Here is a 21,352-nt window from a genome sequence, read left to right on the forward strand (position 1 = left end):
CACTAAAAACGTGTCTTTGCATTCTTACAGAACACAGTGCTCAGGCTGGAATTGAATTTGGTGGGGTTACAATTCCATTCATACCAACACGATACTGAGTTTTAAAGACAGATCATTTAGAAATTATCAGAGAGTCCACTGAAGCGTTAAAACATTCATTCCTTCGACATTTGGGGCTGGTCGTTCCTTTGTAGAAATGCCACACACAGCTGGTGATGGTTTAATATGAGTTTAGGCGAGACGTTCATTACATCACTTCCTATAGAGTAGGAGAGGGGATAACACTCTGGGGAGAGACTGTCTTTAAGTTCATATCGGCCTTTTCTTCTATTAAAGGGGAAGCTGCTAACAGTTCTCACCTCCCATAATTGGTATCATTAAGGAAACATCTAAAGTTTAGTTGGTAATAGGGCATTTTTTGTTTTCCTATTCACAAAAGATTTCAGTTTATGCATCCAGGCAGTGATTTATCTTTTTTTAATTACAGTGTGACTTTGTGGAACATTTTTTGCCCTTACTAAAAAGGGCATTCCAATTCAAAAGTAGACCTTCTGAATCACAGTGCTCATTGTGTTTCTCCTGTATTTGGAGTCTTGTTTTCACAGCAGTTTGCAATCCGTTGCCTCTCTGTGAATGCACTCGCTTAATGTCACGTTTAAGTTCACGCCCAAGATCGGCCATGCCGTCCCTATGTTGCTATGCCTCTTCCCTAGGGAGTTGCCCCGCTGTTGTCACGTTATATTTGATATCTCCATTCAGGTCTGTTTATCTTCATAAAGTGTCCTCTTATTCAATCATAGTCAGAGGGTGCACTGCGCTTGGTTTGTTTAATTCTAAATTTACCTACCATTGTGTGGGTTATAACAGGACTGGAGCATGTCACAGACCATCAAGGCAAAACTGCCCCACGAATCCACAAAAGGCACACCTCCCTTCTGGTGCGCTGTGTTCCTTGGAAGGAAATCTGTATCTCACACGTGCACCATGAAATAGAATTCTCATTTCATCTTGAACGAAGCCGCACAGACTGAAGGGCCTGATAGCCTCGGTCATATTTGTTGTTTGAATTTGAATACCTGTTGGCTTTTAAATTTTTTAATGAGTGGGTACAGATCAGACATGTTGCCCATAAAGTGGTGATGAATGGAGAGAATTTTGTATGGTGTTTAAATGAAGCTGGATTTCATTGTTTCAGATTAATTAGAGGATCTAAATTAATGACACTCTAAAGTGTGTTAAATTTTCTTTTTTTTTTTTTTTTCATGTTTAAGTTCACAGAAATCACCAGAATTAAGCAAATTGTTGTATATTGCTTGGTGCAGATCCTTAGGAAAACTGATTTAAGATTAGTAAAATTTGAGTTTAATTAGTAGATAATTACATATTTCTGAAGTTGTGAAAAGCACTGAGACATATCACTTAAAATGTGTTCTGTTATGTGTGTGTGTGTCGTTACATATGGGACAGAGAGTTTGGGAAGATTCAGAGACCTGTAACTAATAGCTGCTTGGACCATCCAGGACCATCTGCTCCCTTGAGTTTCTGAAAGCAGAGTGGAATCTCTTTGGGATAATTAACCTTCTGACACTTTGGACTCCTGAAGACCATGGTGATAATGATTTCTATGGGGTATTAGCCGAGATATAAAGTTCAGTTAATCATTGATTGGGTGATTAACAAAATGTCAGGTGTAATCAGCCAAGTGTCACTGTGCCAGCAGGCTGGGTGGCAGGAGACAGGGTCAGGACCAGACAGAGATGAGCTTTGTCATCAGGTGCTCTCGGAATTGGACTGGGAGCTCTGCTGACACTGAAGGGAGTGGGGAGAGAAATGTCTGATAGCATTGCTCTGGAGAAATGGCCTGCAAAACTGTTCACAATACAGAGGAAACGAGGGGCCCCACTTTGGAAGCCAGAGAAATGTGCATTGTGAGTTATAGTAGTAATGTGGCTCCCTCCTTCCCATACAACTTACTTGTTTGGTCTCCTCTCTTGCCTTCGTGGAGAGGAGCTAAGCCCCGAATGCTACGATTGTTCCATGTCAAAGATAGACAAGAGAATACACAGTGTGGCAGTGCCCTCCTCTGCAGAAGGGAGAGTGAGTTATAAATCTCCATGGAGGAGGCTGGTGTAGTCTTTGCCCACAGAGTTCAGAAAATTGGGAACTCTGTGTTTTGTCTCTTTTTTGTTATTCTCAACTGTTCATCAAGCCAACCTCATCCCCATCTATTTCAGCTCTGTAGACGCTGAGCTCAGAAGCACAAGTTTGGTTTTCTGCTTGGTTAAGTCAGCTTTCCCTTCTTGGGAAGCCATGTTCTCAATGACTTTCATTGTGGGAGGAACTTTCTGTCAAGGTCTCGAGTATTTTCTAGGCTCATCTCTTCCTTTTGGCTTATGATGAGCTGATGGTACACTTCTGAGATGAGCAAGGGTCTCAAGCGTCCCCCCAGTTTTATCTACCTGTGATACTGGACTTAAGCCCCATCTACGTATGAGATACTGTATCCTTCAACCCAAATGTGGCTGGAAAAATAACACGATGCGTGCTATTCAAAAAAATTTAATAATAACATGTAATATAAAGGAGAATAATGACAGTAAAAGTCACAACCAACATTACTGTCTGTTTTCAGTGGCCATTTCCATAGGAAATCAAATTGCATCAAATCACCTCCTGATTTTCAATTCCAGTCTTGAACTCGGAGCCCTATAACACCCATGGTTGAGGTGGTGGGTCTCTTGATTTTCATTACACCTTTCTGTCTTAGTGTGCTTGGGCTGTCATGATATAACACCGCCACCTGGGTGGCTCAGACTAGACATTGATTTCTCAGTTTTGGAGGCCGGGGCATCCCAGATCAAGGTGCCTGATGACTCAGCTCCTGGTGAGAGTGCTCCTGGCTTACGGATGGCCCCTTCTCCCTGTGTCTTCACATGGTGGAGAGAGAGGGCTCTGGTCTCTTCCTCTCTCAGCCTGTTTGAGAGCTCTGTTAAGGGAAATTCTACCCGATCATTTTCTCTCCCGAGCAAGAGCGTTTTATTTAAGACAAATTTGATGCTTATGAGATGCAGCGAGCTTGCTGAATATTCATTTGCAGCTCTTTTCATCACGTTCTTGTATTCCTTTTATTTTCTTTTGACTTATAATTAGTGTTTTTGCATATTGATGATCTGCTCTGTCTTAAACTGATGACCTATTTCAAATGCTATAGTGTCCTTTCTCCTTCAACCCTGTGCTATTAATTCATGGTGAAATCATGTCCTTAAGTGATGCTGATCCTCTCATTCCCAGGAGACTGCCCTTAGCACACGTGTACATCTGCCGTCCTGTGGGGGCATTGTAGTTTGCAGCCCCTACCCTAAGATTAAGAGCAGGAATATTGAACTCTTTAAAACGCATAAAATCTCAGAGTTGCAAAGTTTCTGAGTGGTCACCTAAGCCACATGGTAATTTCTCAGATGTTTAAGGACAATGAACTCACATACTTGAATGTTCTCCTCTCAAGTGAGGTAATGCTCAGGTCCTTTGCTCTTGGTCACATGATCCATTAGAAGCAGCTAGACCCTCCCTCTGCCCCAGTGTTACTTTCCTTTGAACATACACAGATGCGCCATCATCCCCAGTTAAAAGCTCCGTGGACAGGTGGCCTCCAAAACACAGCCACTTAAAATAACTTCAATGATCAAAGTGCTTTATAGCATAAGATACAGATGCTTTATAAAGGAAAAAAAACCCAAAAAACTATGAGCTTCTTACAATATAACACATCTCTTCAGAAATTCCCTGGAAATACCTTCCCCACGCCCTAGCAGAGGGTCGGATCACGCTGGACAAACCTGCCTGACCCATATGAACTGGGGCAGTGTGGGATGGGGCAGGAATAATCCTGAGAGCCTCGCCTGCATGGGGACCTATCCTCCAATCTCTTAACTTTTTAGACCATTTCTTTGCCTATAAAATGAAATAATAAAACTTGTCCATCCTCCTGGTGGTTTTATCTTCTGGGCTCTCGCGAGGATGAAAAGATGCAAGGTATGTTTGGATTTTTCAGTTCTGAGAATCTCTGAGCAGCATTGCTGGATGACCCCACTTACAATAAGGTGTGGGTGGGGAGTGGGGAGCGGCTGGGCTGACCGTCTTGGCAGCACGCAGCTTGCACACATCCCGGATCCTTCAAGGCCCGGTTTGACCTTTCGGGGTAAACTTTTCACTGATGTTTTCACCCTCAACAAATTGTTTTCTTCCAAGACATCTCGTGGGAGGCCATGTTCCCTCTCCTGTTCTCTGACAGATGCAAAAGTAGCTAAACGGAGCAAGAAGATAAAAGAAGGCATCACGATGGTTTGATGTTATAAAACAAATCCAACGTTGTTGAAAATGGGGTTTTTCATCATGTGTTCTGCCTAACAGTTTTCTAGAAAATAAAATGCTGTGATATTATTTTTGAAAAGACCATTTTAACTGAATCACTTCCTTGGTGCCCTCGGTTTTATACAAAATCATTATGTGAATGCACCCTTTTGAAAGAAAGGTACTTTAGGACATCAATCACATTTGTAAATTTCTGTAGTTATTTTTTTTTTTAAAGATTTTATTCATTTGAGACACAGAGATACAGAGAGAGAGAGAGAGAAAGCATGAGCAGGGAGAGAGGGAGAGGGAGAAGCAGGCTCCTCGCTGAGCCAGGAGCCCAATGTGGGGTTCGATCCCAGGACCCTGGGATCATGACCTGAGCCGAAGGCAGACACTTAAACATCTGAGCCACCCAGGCGCCCCAATTTCTGTAGTTATTAAAATGCTGGGACCAGTTCTATTAATCTTAAAGAGTACTGTATTTTGGGATGAAACCAGGTATCAGAAAATTTAATTAATTTTTTCCATCAGAAAAAAATACACCATATTTGACTTGACATTAAAACTCTTAGTTTTTTATTTATTAGTTATTATTATTTCTTAAGCATTTCCCTTGGCATATCCAAATAAAAGTTGGTGAATACATTCTCTCCACCTGTCTGTAGCCAGGAAGTGTTGCAGTTCCGTGTCGTTTGAAGCAGCGCAACATCCAGAATGACCCGCAAGCTGGCTTTTCCTTCGGTTCCGGGACAGTGCAGATTTGCCAACACGCAGTGTCAGGCCGGGACCGGGGAAGCCGCACTTGTCTTTCAGGAGCCCCCTCTGTCCTCGGACAGACAGGCTCCCCTTGTAGAATGTGGGGGGCGCTTCCTAGTAGACAGGAAGCGTTTGCCTGGTGATGACACTGGCGATGGGCAAGGGCCCAGTGGGCCTGCGGGAGACCCCGGCTTTAGCCTGCGGGTGCGGTCCAGACGTGACCGCTGGAACGCGGGCCTGAGCTGGAGGATGAGGTGCTGCGGCCCAGTGACGGTTGCTCGGGGAGACGGTGCTGGAGTGCAGCAGGTGTCCCGGATGGGCGAGGCGGCCGCTGCCCTCGCCATCCCGGTGAGTGGGAGGAAGTGACTACAGTCGTAAAGAGCTGTGGCACTTGGGGCCAGCGGTTCTGCCGCGAGAGGGGCCCCACGCACCTGCCTCACGATGGACGCACTGTATTGGTGGCTCAAGTGGGAGCTGAGAACTTGGGGTCGAAGGGTCGCATCCCTCCGGGGGGCCACACAGCCTCCACCATCAGGTGGGGGGGGTTGGCAGGGACCACAGGTGCCCCCACAGCAGGACTGCGGGGTGGGGCAGCCCACCCATGGGGCCACAGCACACCTGCCCCACTCTGGGGCCCAGGGGGATTCAGAGGAGTTAACGGGGATCCTCAGCAGAAGACAGGAGAAGGCAGGACTCACCGTCCCAGTGGGTGGCTTTGGGTTTGCGAGAGAAGGGCCCCCCCGTTCCCGCACCCTGCTGAGGGGGCTCCCGGGGACAGCTGATGGCGTCATCGGGCTCTGTTGCTTATATTTGGTTCTCATTTTGGAGGAACCCACTTCCTAAAATGTTGACATTTCTGCTTTGAAGGCATTTTTTTAAGGAGAAAAAGAAATCTCCCCTAGATAATCACTTAACTTATTGTTTCAGCTGTACCTAATAAGGAAAGAGAGCATTTTCGAATTCTGAGCAGTCTGGTTTGTGTTGGCTTTCCTCATTGTCTGCGTTCTGTGGTGCACGTCCTTCAAAGCAAATCCAGCAGTGACGAAGTTGGGAGAATCTAGCAAATAGACGGTCATTTTGCAGAAGCAGAGTAAGGCAGGGCCGAGTTAACAGTGCGCCGAGGGCAGGACGCCGAAATTGACCCCGTCAGCTAGAGGAGCCTCCTCCGGCGGTGGGAGCCAGGACTTCACGAGCGAGCCCCTGTGCTCACGTGACTGACGTTCACAGAGGTGACGGGTGCAAGCGTGGCTACGGGCACAGTTAGAAATGTTTGCTGCTCCCACTCTCTGGGCCGGTGCTCACACTTACACACACAGCACCAGCACACACGCCTCCCACTCAGACCACGGCGTGTCATATATGCACGTCATTTGTCACACCAGAGATGTACACGGCACATGCCCATGTCGTGCAGAACCACACGTGATGTGTAGAGTGACATGCATAGCGTGCCCACAGACATCACACGAACCACATACCGTAACACAGGTCCGTCCCACACGGCACCCAGGGACGTGTCAGAGGTATGTATGTGTCACATGCATGTATCACACGGACAGATCACACATGACACACACTTTGTACACATATACCGCGTGCACACATGACAAATAATTCACATATACACATCACCTGTGTACACATCAGACAGACGGCAATACCCAGAGTTCATGCTTGAGTCACCCGTTCTACAGCAGGAGGATGAGGTTGCCTAAAAGGACATTCTCGGGGGCTGCTGTGAGCGCGAGGGCGAGCTGTGGGAGCTCTCCGCCTCCTGGATCTGTGGGCTTGACGGACAACTGGAAGGCCCTTCTGGTCTGAACAACCCTTCCCCCGCTTCTGCGGAGTGTCTGTTTATTCACAGAGAGGAGCTCATCATATCACCCTTCCCATGTCTCACCCTGTCCTGCTTTGCCCTCCGTCCCCAAAATGGGTTTCCCAGGGCTTGAGGAGCCCTGTTTTCCACCTGTATTGAGAACCTACGGAGAGTGAGGCAAAGACATCAGGCGGATGGAGACCAGGATATCCCCTTTGCTACCGTTACAGCTGTTGGGAGATGTGGCTTGGATCTGGGCCACAGGGACGTGACACCGTTGCCCTGAATCACCCCACCTCCTCCTGCTCCCAGCACTGGGGTGTGAGGGTCCATAGGCTCCGCTAGCTGAGAACAGAGGGGATGAGGGAGGGCCCCACTGAGAGGAGCAGAAGCTTGGCTCATGGGGTCCAGATCCTTCTCCCAGCCTCTCCAATCAGGTAATCGGTAGGAGCAACAAGCTGATGTTAGTGGGAGGTTCTCAGGGAAGAATGCAGGGCTTCTGGAAGCTGATGCCCTGCCTTTGTTGTAAAAGCCATTAGTGCCCTATTTGGTGAGACATGAGGTCATGTGGAGGAGGGGGCGATGGGGCGCTTTATCCAGGTGTGGCCACCCACCCTCTGACCTGCAAGTCTTGCCCTGAACACATAAGAGTGAAATCCATATGACTCCGTTTTATACATCACCACCACCTGCTCTGTGTGAATAGTGTGCTACGTAAGAGTACACACTGAAAAGGCAGTGCCCCACGCTGGGGGTGAGAATAGAAATGGAATGTTTCCTTGGAGCCATTTCACAATATGTATCGAGAACTTAAAAATAGTCATGGCTTTTGACTCCGTGTGTTTCACTAATCGACCTAAGGAAAAGATGAAGCATGGAGCCAAAGCTTTATATGTCACAGTGATCACTATTGCAGTATGCCAATGAAAGGAATATTAATAAAGTAAGTGTCAAATAGTATGAATAGTATGAATAAAACTAAATTATTGCGCAGTCATAGAAGTGAATGTTATCCAAGCATTCAGAATCCTGTTGGCACAGAATGTTTATGACCTGAAAAAAATCTGATCTAATATAAAATTAAAAAAAAAAAAAAAGTGGGCGCCTGGGTGGCTCAGTTGGTTGGGCGACTGCCTTCGGCTCAGGTCATGATCCTGGAGTCTCGGGATCGAGTCCCACATCGGGCTCCTGGCTCAGCGGGAAGCCTGCTTCTCCCTTTCCCACTCCCCCTGCTTGTGTTCCCTCTCTCGCTGTCTCTCTCTCTGTCAAATAAATAAATAAAATCTTTAAAAAAAAAAAAAAAAAAAAAGTAAAACACTGCATTCAGAATGAATTCAGTCCTATTGGAACAAGATGGAGGTCTTGGCCAAACAAAGTTTGGCAATAGTTTGGAGAATGCAGAGGGACATGGAGTGGGGATGAGGCCATATGGACAACAAGGCGTTCTTCTGGGGCAGGACTATTATAGGTTCTTTTTAGTTTTTCTTTGAATTTTTCTGTTTTCCCCCCAAATTTTTGTGGACCTGACTTTTTATTGTCAAAAGAGTAGTGATTTATATGGTTTGAGAGTCTACCATATTCCTGTATAAACAGAAGTTAGTGGGGACTATCACTCACCCAGGCTCAGTGAGTACAGTTTTGGTGTGAGAACAGCCTGGATCAGTCACCTATTACTGAAACAATGCTGTGTAACAACCACAAAATCCCAGTGACACACAGTAGTAAACTGTGGGCTGTCTGGTTGGCTCTGTTCCATGGATCTTTCATCTTTTTGGGACCAGTGGGCTAGCCAGAGCATGTTCTTTCTCATGAAGCACAGGAGAGCCACCCAAAAACATGCCAGGCCTTCTAAGTCTGGGCTGGATCTGGCACTCATTTACCCCCTGCCCATTGCATTAACCACAGCAAATCACATGGTTGAGCCCCAAGAGAAGGGAGGGACTGCAGAGTCATCCATCAAAGGGCATGGATCCAAGAAGGGGCTCGAATCCCTGAAGGCAATAGCTGTTTCTTTTAAGCAAATAAAAATGTGAGTTTGGAAACAAATGAAATTGCCTTCCCGCAGAGTCATCTCTTGCTGGTGCTGATGTGCATTCTGTGATTGTTGTGTTCCTGGGTTAGCAACACTTGCCCTCCTGAGCGGCTCTCTGTCTTTCTAGATCCTGGCTAACGTGATCATCTTCATCTGCGGGAACCTGGCGGGCGCCTACCACAAGCACCTCATGGAGCTTGCCCTGCAGCAGACCTATCAGGACACCTGCAACTATATCAAGTCTCGGATCAAACTGGAATTTGAAAAGCGTCAGCAGGTAAAATGCATTTTCCTGTCAATACCGAGCATGCAGTTCGTTCATCACGGGCATCGGGAAGGATCTGGAGCCTCTGCTTGCCCATGCTCGGGGCTGGCATCAGCAGACCTCGACCCAGTGACCCCAGGATCCCCCACATGCTGGCACCACACCACTGCCATCAACACGTGGCTGGGGACATTCCAGTAAGAGTAATAATGAATAATAATAATAACACTTTGCTGAGACTCTCGCTTTTGGTGACAGCACAGTGCTCTGTTACGGCGTTTACCCTAGCTAACATCTGAGCCTCCTCCCTCTGTGCCTCCCAGTGCTTCCCACAACGCCTGTTGTCCACATGGCAGCAAGTAACCAGAATCGTCCCTGAGGGAGGTGATAGGAGCTGGGGTGGAGGGTCCAGCAGGGAGCTCATTGTCGTGACGGGGACGGTCCTGTGGTGACCAGTGTGCATGGAAACACACATGGGTTATGACAAAGCATTGGAAAAGTGAGAGGAAGAGGAGTAGGATGTGTGGCAAGCAAAGCCACGGTGTCATCAAGGATGGTGGAGAGCAGGGGAAACATATGCTTTGGAGGGGAAACCATAAATACACAAGGGGCCCTGTCTTTAATGTGCTGGACTTCAGGCGATGGCGGGACAGCTCATGACTGGCTTCGTTATTCCTGGGTTTGTGTATCGTCACCAGGAACCCAGCTCCCATCTAGAAAGGTGACCCTTTCTAGAGGCCCCTCTGTGAATACCCCACCCCACCTCTCCGAGAGCATCCATCACGGGGCCTGTGCTGTACCAGTCAGCATTTGGCGCATAGAAGATGCTTCATTATTATTTGTTAAATTGTGCTGAGTTCGTCCATTCTATAAAATTTCACCAAAATGTATCAGGGTGGTGGCAGCGAAAAAGCATCCTTTAAACTTTGATGGTAGACTTTTATTCGTGTATAGACTGAAGAAGAGTGATCGAATTCCTTTTTGAAAACAGGGATTTCAGTTCATTCACTCAACAAAGATTGAGCGCCTGTGAGGCGTGAGTCCAGGCACTGGGAGTGTGGCTGTGAACTTCGCATTCTCACCGGTATTATTACCAAGTCTCATAGTTAATGTTTAGAAAGCATCTTGTGGGGACACCTGGGGGGCTCAGTCGGTTGAGCGTCCGACTCTTGGTTTCAGCTCAGGTCATGATCTCAGTGTCGTGAGATCGAGCCCCGCATCGGGCTCTGTGCTCAACACAAAGTCTGCTTAAGACTCTCTCTCTCCCTCTGCCCCTCCCTCCCCTGCACTCTCTCTCTCTCTCTCTCTCAAATAAATAAATCTTTAAAAAGGAAGCATTTTCTGTTACAGCATGTATAGCAAAGGCATTTAGGGACGAATGTTTAGTTCTTTGATTTCTATGCATATCAAACTCTGGATTCAACCTAAAGAAGTATAGACAGTTGTTAACTTGGGACCGTTATCCAGTATGTTTTCATTTACCTATGTTCAGTAGTATTTTAAATCTGGGTTCTACAAAATTCCACAGTTTCAACAAGCAGTCCTTAGGGTTCATGACTGTTTTCTCTGTAGAGTCCCGATGTTTTAGGATAGATGGTTTCCTTTTTCAAAAAACAGCAGGGACTCTATCAGGATGTCCTGACAGACACATTTAACTTTCTGTTCCATCACCTCCAAAATCTACTTCAAAATCGCACCAAGGCTGAGGGAACTGACATTCCAAGTAGACAGATTATATAACCTAATATTTATAGTACCAGCTCTGACAAAAGCAGTAAGTCGGGCCACCGACCTCATGTGCAGTACGTACTTCTCTGAAGAGTCCTTGAGCAACCAGAACCCGGGGTCAGCCTTGCACACTGGCTTCCAAGTTGTCCGATGCCACACAGTGACCTTAGCGGCCTGGGAGTTAGAGCGGTGGCATCCTGTGTGCTAGAGAATTTGTGGGGCCATCGTGAGAGTGTTATAAGGCATTATAAAGGCATTTACTAGCTTTTTACAAAGGAACCTTTTAAAAAATAAAGAGAAGAGGGACACTTTGAAAGAAGACGACCTTGTAGTAAAGATGTTTAATAAAATATAATCTGATACCACAAATGTGTTTTGCTGTTGAAGTTGGGAACCCGCTCCCAGGGTCTGGTGCCCAGAACGTGGTACTTTTGTTGTTAGGGCTTCGGAAGATGTGTTTCCAGAGTTAGAATGAATGCTCGTTCTCTCTTCAGACTGGCTTGTAATTAAGTGGGAACAGAATCTTCTCTTAGTTAATAACCTCAGTCAGACACGATCTGATAGATATAAGGAAATACACAAATTAGCCGGTGGCAGTCTGTGTGTCCTTCACACAGAGGGTCAGCCCCAGAGACAGCTGGTCCTGGTACAGCCGCGGGCCAGATGGAGTCCACGGGATCCACATGTCACTTCCTGCCCAGCCTCTGTCACAAACCGTCTTTGCTTCATCCGTAGTCACTGTGGCAAAGAGCAGTGTCCTTCAAACTGCTTCATTCAAGGACCGGGGTGCGTGCTGAGCAAAAGAATTTGCTTCGGCATCTATAAGGATAAAATAAGTGCCATCTATGTTAGTGTTCTACATCGGCAGTTGCCTCAGAGGGGGCTGATGCTCCCAGGGGCTGCGCGGCCGCCATCTTGGCTGCGCGGCCGCCATCTTGGCTGAGCAGCCGCCATCTTGGCTGCGCGGCCGCCATCTTAGTCGTTCCTGAGCCTGTTTCACAGCGCCGCCCAGCGCTGACCTTACTCCTCGGAGAGCGAAGCCAACGTCCGGTGAGCCCAGCGAGCCCCACGCCGGCAGCCCCGCCGGGGTCTGTAGCAGCGGATGCTGTTGGGACGTGTCTAGGAATTCTGAAACCTCTCAACCTTGCTCCGCTCTTTGCTTTCTTTTCTTCAGATATTGTGGTATTTTCCCTAGATGCAAATGAGATGGATTTTTAGAGACTAAAAACCATGTTTGAATAAAGTGACTATTTGTGCTGTAAGATTTGGGGAGATGAGAATGAAAAATGTTTGCAGAGATTGGCTCAGAGTTATATTCTTGCCGTGAAAGTGCTCTCACGTAGAAACACTAAGAGCTATGGTTTTTTTTACCAGGTGGGAGAGGTAATGCATTAGCGTCAGGGCCACGGTTGGGGCTAGAAGGTATTTTTTCGGGGAGTTTTGACTTTTGTCTTAAGTCTCAATCCTGCAAGAAACGCCCCAGCCGTTTCTTGAGCACCGTGTCCGTGAAATAGAGGGTTCTTTATCAAAGCTGAGAAAACAGCAAGTGTTTTTCCCCAGAGTCTGTAATAGACTCTCCGGGATTGATGGGAGCTGGATTCAGAGCAAAACAAGAACTTTCTCTCCTAACCGCATGGGCAGTGCAAATAAATTTTGCCTCTGTAGTCATAAAAACTGGATTTGCTTTTTTAATGGAAAGAAAATAAACCCTCTTCCATGTATATGTTGTCTTTGTTTTAAAGTAATGTGATTCAGAGAGTTTTCACATGGCCTCCCTTCATCTGGAACCATGCTGTAGATGGGATAAGACAGAATTTGCATTCCAGTAGAAAGCACCAGACAGGCCCTGGTAAACTGGGATCTGTACCCCGCGGGGCGGGATGGGTCAGGGAGCCAGTAGGCTTCCTGGCTCTCCTTGGGGACTAGTTGTTTTTCCTCTGTGCAGACTTCAGTGGAATAAGTAACTGGCCCTTTTGTGTTCATGGCTGGGTAGATAATGAACGCACCCGTGTTTATCCTAGTATGATAGCAGGTCATATTAGGGCATTGCAGATCGTGTTACGTAAGTCATTGGAGATGCCAGGAAAAGTGTTGTTGAAGTGGTTTTAGATTTGGGCTGCTGGATTTGGTCCGTTTTCATGAGGGAAAGGAGAAAAGAAGGAACTGTTTTTTTTGTTGTTGTTGTTTTGAGTCTTTGTAATGTACCAGGTAGTCTCTTTAGTACTTTACATACATTGTATCCATTTCCTGTTGCTGCTGTAACAAATTACCACACCTGTAGTGGCTTAAAATAGAACAGATTTATTCTCATCATTAGAAGTTAGAAGTCCAAAATCAGGCTCATGAGCTAAAGTCAAAGTATTGGCAGGGGCACCTGGGTGGCTCAGATGGTTAAGCGTCTGCCTTCAGCTCAGGTCATGATCCCAACGTCCTGGGATCAAGCCCCGCATCGGGCTCCCTGCTCAGCGGGAAGCCTGCTTCTCCTTCTCCCTCTGCCTCTCTCCCTGCTCATGCTCTCTCTCTCTCTCTCTCTCTCTCTCTCTCTCTCTCTGTATCTCTGTCTCAAATGAATAAATAAAATCTTTAAAAAAAAAAAAAAAAGTATTGGCAGAGCTGCTCCTTTGAGAGGCTTTGAGGGAGAATCTGTTCCCTTGCCTTTTCAAGTTTCTGGAGCCTGCCTGAATTCCATGACTCCTAGTCCCTCCGTCCATTTTCAAATTCAGCAGCATAGAATCTTCTAGTCTCCCTCTCGTCTCCTAGCCTCTCCTCCCCTCCCCTCCCCTCCCCTCCCTTTCCCTCCCCTCCCCTCCCCTCTCCTCCCCTCCCCTCCCCCCTCTTCTCTCCCTCCCCTCTCCTTTCTCTCTCTCTCTCTCTCTCTCTCTCTCTCTCTCACCCCTCTGATGTTGTGCTTTCTTCTCTCCATTTGCCTCTAGCCTGACTGCTTCCCTCCATAAGGATAATCCAAGGTAATCTCCCCATCTCGGGGTCCTTAATTTAATCACATCTGCCAAGTTCTTGGTTTGCCATGTAAGGTGACATAATCACGGGATCTAGGGACTAGGATGGGGTCCTCTTTTCAAGGCCATTGTCTTTTTTTATTTCTGGATCAACTCGATGACCTAAGTCCTTTATCCTATTTCAACCAGGTAAAGGAACTGTCCAAATTACCTACACACGATCACTTAGCTAGTAAGTAAGTGTGGCTTTTTCTGCCTTTAAGTAAGTGGCTGTTTTGCCTTTCATGTTGGTTCTGTGGCAGATTTGTTGGAGTGATCTCTGAGCATAGGCTAGCTAGAGATTTTCCCAGGTATGAAGGACTTTTTTTTTTAATTAACTATGTTGTTTATCATTACTGGTTAAAGAAGAAAGCATAAGGCGATACCAGACGTGTATCTGATTTGATCATTAGGTAATGCGCTGCCACAGATCAGCGATGTGTCATCCATGAGGGTGTCCGGAAGTTCTCTGGAAGGTCACTCACGCGAGGGGCACAGTGTGGAATCTGTCTCTGGCTTTATTTCCACACTATGGTGGAGGGGCCGAGAAGAGGGTGCACTCTGGAGGCAGACCGCCTGAGTTGATGTAAGATTATGTTCTCTTTTAGTGTGACGTTGGTCAAATTTCTTAACTTCTGAGTTTCTCTGATGGAGATTGTACTTAATCCCTTGCCCAATTTAAGAGACAGTTTCCCCGCCTCCAAAATGGTGTCCTGTTAAGAAAGTGCTCAGTCGCCGGTCTTGCCTTTGAACTCTGATAGCTCAGATGCAGTCGCATTAAGCAACAGATACCAGCTGCCACCTTGACCAAGCCACAGAGCTCGAGGTGGCAGGAGGGAGGGTTGAATGTGGCCGTGCCATCCCCAGAGTTCCCTCCTCAGCAGACTTCAATCTTCCTTGAGGCGAACAGATGGAACAGAAAAATGTTTTGCTTTGTCTGCTGGCATAGTTGGTGGATAATCGCCCCAGATACTCTTTCTATCAGCGTCATCTCCCCAAGTTCAGAAGTTTACTTGTCACCCACAGAAGGGACGGGGTGAGGCAGTCCTGGCTGCTCACATTACAGGACTCATTGTTTCCCCCAGCTTCCGTCCCCTCAATAGGAGCTGATAGGCAGAGTCCACGCAGAGGCATCTCAACAGCATGTGCTTCTTGAGGAAACCAAATTGGGCATAAAGAGCCCAACAAGAGTTCCAGCGAGTGAGACTTCCTCAGTGCCATTCCTGAAGAACTCAAGCAGCAAATGTTATCATAAATGTCACCCAAGAGCTCTGGGTATGGGGGTGCATCCAGTAGAGGTAGCAGAATGTGAGACTCTCACAACATCACACCCTTTGCGCAGTTTGGTTCAGACATGCAGGCTCTGCTCAGGCTCTTGCGTCATCAAAGATTATTAACTATGCTTTTGTCCCAGCCAGCAAAATATGTTTTTTTATGTGCCCACTTTTTTTCTATTTTATTAAATAGTCACTTGTATAGTTTTTATTTGTTATCCCTTCCCTGATGAAGTCATACCTTATATTGCTCTTAGTCACCACTTTCTTTCATTGTGTTAAGTGATAGATGACATCATTGTCTCTCTTGATGGAGAAGTCACAGCTCACATAGAGGTTTATCACCACCTTATTCTCAGCACTCATTTGTGAAAGATTGAATCACACTTACCTTCTGCTTGAAAGTTGAAAAAATGAAGAGTCATGGTTTCATGAAAGAGCTATCCTCAAAGTGTTTGCCATTTGAGTCCATCAGATTGAAGTTCAAGAATTACTTTCATGGTTTGCACCATTTTGTCTCATATTGATGACTTAAATTCTCAGGATGCTCAGATGTTATTGAGAAATTCCAGGGCAACGTATTCAGGATGCTGCATTTCACCATGATCCTTTTACCAGGTTCCTTTAAATGAGAAATTAAAATCAATTCCAGAAAAAATATATTAATAAGCCTGAAGTATTTTCGGATAGGTCCTTTAGTTAAAATGCTGGAAATCAGTACATATTTTGTAAGATTGCAATGAGGGCCATATTGTGAATGTGTATTTTGGCTTCTCTAGAGAGAAAACAACAATTATAGATCCAAGACCAAGGGGAAAAGGAGGGATTCATGGGAATCACTGTCAAATGCCCATGCCTAATGAAGAGCAGCAACGCAGGAGATTAGTAATAGGAGCTCACGAAAATAGCATTAACGACTATTTGTTCATTCTTTACCAAGTTAGACATTCTGCTCTGAAGGGAAAAAATAAAATAGGATTACAACAATTAATCAAGCAGAGATTCTTTTAATGAAGTAAATATATGCAAATGTCTATTTATATAATGACAGTAGAAAAGCTAAATGGTGAAATAAAACTCTGCAGAAGTTTCTTCTATGTGAGAAACTTGAGCAAATTCCCATCTAATATTTATGGTAAGCAACTCACCTGTCTTGTTGGAGAAACACCTGGGAAACAGTTCTCTTGCTCCAGGTTATCCCAAGCTAATCTATGCTGATAATATAAAAGAAGCACAGAAAACAGAAGTTGCACCCTAAGGAGAGCATCTGGTTTTGATATTTTTGGCCTCTGGGAATTTTTAGTGTTTCATGGAGACCGCCTACTTTTTATACCCTGTGATGCAATATTTTGATGCCGGCAAGATTATATAAAAGGCAAAGGATAATCTAGTGGAAAGACTCAAGAAAGCTCGACATCATTTGATATGAGAAAAATAAGCCCAATAGAAAGGAATTCCAAAATCAGTCCTTCTGCTTGCGTTATCCATTCTTCTGGTATTTATCACATATAGGAGAAAATGTGTGTTTACTCCAAAATCAAAGGCAAAGTGTCAAGTCTTCTATGATATTTTTCTTCTTGCAGATGAAACCACAGATGGGCCATTTAACTATTAATAGGGAAAAAGAGGCATTTTATACTTATCAACATGGGACTGATTTGAAATGTTAAAGTTATTGAACCTGTTTAATAATTTATTACCATGAGCACAGTCATGGATGAAAAGACTTCACATGGCTTTAGCATTGTGCTTACTGAATTGAGGTACCCACTGATGTTTATACCAAATTAAAAATTAGGACTTACGAATTTTAGAATTTTGTTAATTTCGTATGTGTTTTCAAAAGCGTTATTCTTCGAATTATTTATTATTATTATTTTTTTTTAGGTTATCTGAGTGTCCTCAAAGGTTTAGGAAATTTTGTTCTAGGGCTTTTCTGAAAGAATCCTTTAATCTGTTTATATATTAGGGACCATTTAATATATGTAAGCTGCTGGACGTGAAAATTCCTTCCAGAGACCTATATTTTCCATAAAAGTGAAGATATGTACAGGAATGAAAGAGGAGGAGCATTTGAGATAATGATGTGCACATAAAGCTGTGCATAAACTGTTAAGTTGAAATGTGGCTTTTACATATATACTTCCATTAAATACAGAATTATGGAGACTGGGAGGCACTACTTCTATCTGTCAAAACTCCTACTTCACAATTTTATCTTTGATGATATGTTATGTGCCAAGGGATTAGCCCCAGGGAATAGAATAATACCTGAGGCTTAAGGTCCCTGTTTTCTTTGGGCTTAAATTCCAATGACAGGAGACAAACTATAACTTACTAAATGCATAAGTTTGATTAGAAGATACAACGAGTTCATGTGACAAAGCATAATGGGGAAGGTAGAGGGGCGCATTAGTGAGGCCATTGGGGAGGTTTCTCTGGGGAGGTGACATTTGGGCTGAAACGGGTATTACATCGCCCTTTGTTAACGCGATGAAAGTGCTCTAACAGGGGGCAGCCCTGCAGAGGGCTTGACTTAGGAAACAGGTTGTCCCATTTGAGGAACATAAAGGTCAGTGGGCGAGTTAGGTAAAAGAAGAGAGTTGGAGAGGGAGACAGGAGCCTGAGTACACACTGGGCCTTGCAAGGCGTGTTGAGGACTTGGGATTTTATTATATACTGAATGGGAAGGCACTGAAGGGTTTAAGTGAGGTAGGGAGATGAATTGGTAACATTCTCAAAGGATCTCTCTGATTGCTGGTGGAGAATGGAGTGGAGGAGGAAGGAACGTTAGCAGAGGGACAAGCTTTGACAGTAGTCCAGACTAGAGATAAGAGTAGCTTGGACAGATGCAGGGCATATTTTGAAATTAAATGGGTAGGAATTGCTGTTGAGTTAGATGTTGGATGAGAGAAAGATAAAATAATCAAGAAAGATTCATCAGCTTTGAACTTGAGCAACTGGGTAATGGCTGGTGTGCCACTTATAAGATGTCAAAGTCTTTGGGAACAATATTCATTGGAGGTAGGGGTGGAGTAGAAATCAAGAGTTGAGTTTTGAACAGCTAATTTTGAAATACCTATGATAGGTCCAAAGAGAGACACCAAGCTGTAGTTGTAAATAAGATCTGCATCAAAAAATGCAAATTTAGAAGTCATCGACATATAACTGGGATTTAAAGGACTAAATGAGATTCTCCTCTAGGGAGAGAATCTGATTAGAAAATATGAAAATGGCTCAGGGCCAAGCCCCAAAATTCATCAACGTTAGAGAAAGGACAGAAGGAGTGGAGTCAGCCAAAGTCACTGAGAAAGATCACCTGTATAGGAGAAAAGCTAGAGAAGCCAAGAGAGAAAGTTTAGGGGGACGGTGGTCAACTTAGTCAAGTGCTGAAAGAGTCACAGTGGAAGCAGTGTCAAAGAGGTGACCACCAGTCTTGGCAACAAGGCGGTCACCAGTGGCCTGGGCAGAGGGGTTGAAATGACGAGCGCAGGTGAGGAGAAAACAGTAGGTGAGGAAGGGCACACAGTGACTATCGACAGCTCTTTTGACATATGCAGTATAAAGAGGAGCCAGAAAATGCCGAGCAGTTTATTTGGTCAAGGTTTTCCTCACCCAAGATGGGTTGTATTACATATCTTACTATGGCATCTCTGCCAATACATTATACACTGACTGTTGTTTCTACTGTATTATATTACATAGTTTTCCCAATGTGTCTTGCTTTTATTCTGACTCATTGATTCCCAGGAAGGGAAGGGCAGAAGGATAGATTGATTTTTCCAGAAAGGTAACTGTGTTCCTGGATTACAGTTACTAATCACAGCACTAGTCCATTGTGTATATGAACTCCTATCTGGTAATCGCTACGAGAACGGTTTTAACTCTAATGGAAATAATGAAAAAGAGTTATTTAATAGGCAAATAATAACAATATGGAAACTGTGAAAGGGAACAAAAAGGCTGAGAGGACTGTAGGTAAAATAAAGAGAATGGGTTAAGACAAAAACTCAAGCCTCAATGTGGGTTAACTATGTTTTAGAAATACTTTCAAGTAAAACCATAAGATTAAATGTTAGAAGAAAAAGAATTTATCCTCTTAGGAAAAAAAAAAAAGAACAATCGCTTATCAATGAATGTGCTGTTATCACCTTATTGCTGGGAGGCTCGCTGCCCAGGGCTTGAAAGTTTCAGTGTTGGGTAGTTTTCCTACAAGTGTAATCCTCACTGTAAGAATGGAAAAGGCAAGGCTCGGCATTTCACCTGAAGATAAACGTCAGTCAGCCGCCCGTGGACTAGTCAAGAATTGAAAAGCAGAAACAGGGAGCAATGGGAGTCAGCTCTGACGACCTTCTTAGGTCAAAACTCTGAAGGCCGCAGCAGGTGCGCTGAGAGGTTCTTCCTGCTGTTCCCTGATCCCCGCACATCGCGACTGGCCCGAAAACAGAGTCCAGGGAGTAACGTTTTGGCCGCAAAATGGAATTTTCTTGATGTTTCCTTTCTTCCTTCTTTTTTTCCCCGTCCTGTTTTAGGCACCTTTTTGGCTGTGTGTGTGCCCGATGCTCTAAGATCTCTAAGATATTAAGACTTTGGTTTTCTAAACAAGCCTTACAGAGTCAAAACATGCGTATTTATTCATTGACTGTGGAATGAGCTCAGACCGATCTGATGACCTTGGCTGGCCGCGCCAGGCATCTCAGCCCTGAAGGACATGACCATCCCTTGGACAAGGCTTAGTTACTGATGTGGACCTTCTCGCTCCAGGACAGGATCCAATGACTGGAGGACCGAACACAAAGCACACACGTAGCACGAGGCGGGGTGCATATGTGAGGGGGCCTTGCAGGTGCCTGGGCCCTGAGCCCCTCCCAGTGACCCTGCCTGTGCTTGGGTCCCTGGGGGTCAGAATGTGGCAGCCATCCGGGCAGCTGCCTGCAAGTTTATTGTCAGACTAAGTGACTCTGGGGCTCATTTCCCAGGGACATCATCATCATCATCCCTCTAAGAGGCCTACTTGGGGCCATTCCTGCCATCATGAAACTACACTGTGAATCCTTTGTTGGCAAGGTCTGTCTATTATTTTATTATTTTTCTTTATATTCTTAGAACCTAGCACAGTCCCCTGCATGGAGTAGGCAAGAACACGCACTCTTAAACACAGCTGAAAAGAAAACACATCAATATAGTGTTCTCACTCTCTCTCCATTCGGCGTTCATACTGCAATTATTAATTATATATGTACTTAGAAATAATTAGTTTAACTGTGTTACTATTAATGGTCCCAAAGCCATGTCCTCTGACACTTTGGATGCCTTTTGATTAACTCTGGACTCCGGACTATTCTTACACTGTCTTGATTCACCCTTCATGATTCTCCCTCTCTATCTCTTCTGAATTCTTTGTGGGTTAGGTGTAATCTTTGAGCACTGTGTGCCCTGTGACTGCTTTGAATGAACCGTGACACTGTCAGATGCATCTTCTCATTATGAGGCTCATTTATATCATGTCAGCATTCATGTTAAATCTTAAAAAAAATTAATAAAGATAAACAGCAAAAATGCGCCATTCGCTGTTCTCCCAGGCCCATATTCCTGTCCCCAAAAGTTTCTCGTGTGTTTTTGGCTGATACATTTTTATGAACTTGGGTTACCTTAGCTTCATTGTCATGGACGTGATCAATATAGCCTTCCAGGAAGGAGTGTACAGACAGAATTTTTGTGTGTGTTATGAACAACCCAATTACTATGTCAAAGATAAAATACAAGCTTGAAATCACCCCAGCCTGTTAACTTGATGCAGATCTCCTGAGGAACATGCATTTAAACTAGACTTTGATGAAACACTTGGCTCATGGATACATTGTGGTGACAATTTATGGGAGAATGGATCTTTTTTTAAAGATTTTATTTATTTATTTGAGAGAGAGAGAGAAAGAGAGAGCATGAGTGGGGAGAGGGGCAGAGGGGGAAGCAAACTCCCTGCTGAGCAGGGAGCCAGACATGGGGCTGGATCCCAGGACGCTGAGATCATGACCTGAACCGAAGGCAGACGCTTAACCGACTAAGCCACCCAAGTGCCCCAGGATAATGGATCTTTGAAACTGTTAGATTTTGACATCAATGAGTACAGCA

The 21,352-nt window shown here is 45.0% G+C and overlaps 1 protein-coding gene across 2 annotated transcripts in view; it reads left to right on the forward strand.

Moving 5' to 3' along the window:
- Nucleotides 1–21,352, forward strand: part of ADCY2 (adenylate cyclase 2) — a 397,031-nt gene that overhangs the window by 200,407 nt on the left and 175,272 nt on the right. For both annotated transcript variants that reach the window (XM_078066548.1, XM_036104287.2), the window contains exon 4: nt 9,085–9,234. In XM_078066548.1, the coding sequence (XP_077922674.1) occupies nt 9,085–9,234 (150 nt within the window). The remainder of the gene's footprint in view (nt 1–9,084; nt 9,235–21,352) is intronic.

Source organism: Halichoerus grypus, chromosome 2, assembly GCF_964656455.1.
Source record: "Halichoerus grypus chromosome 2, mHalGry1.hap1.1, whole genome shotgun sequence".
Classification (NCBI taxonomy): domain Eukaryota; kingdom Metazoa; phylum Chordata; class Mammalia; order Carnivora; family Phocidae; genus Halichoerus; species Halichoerus grypus.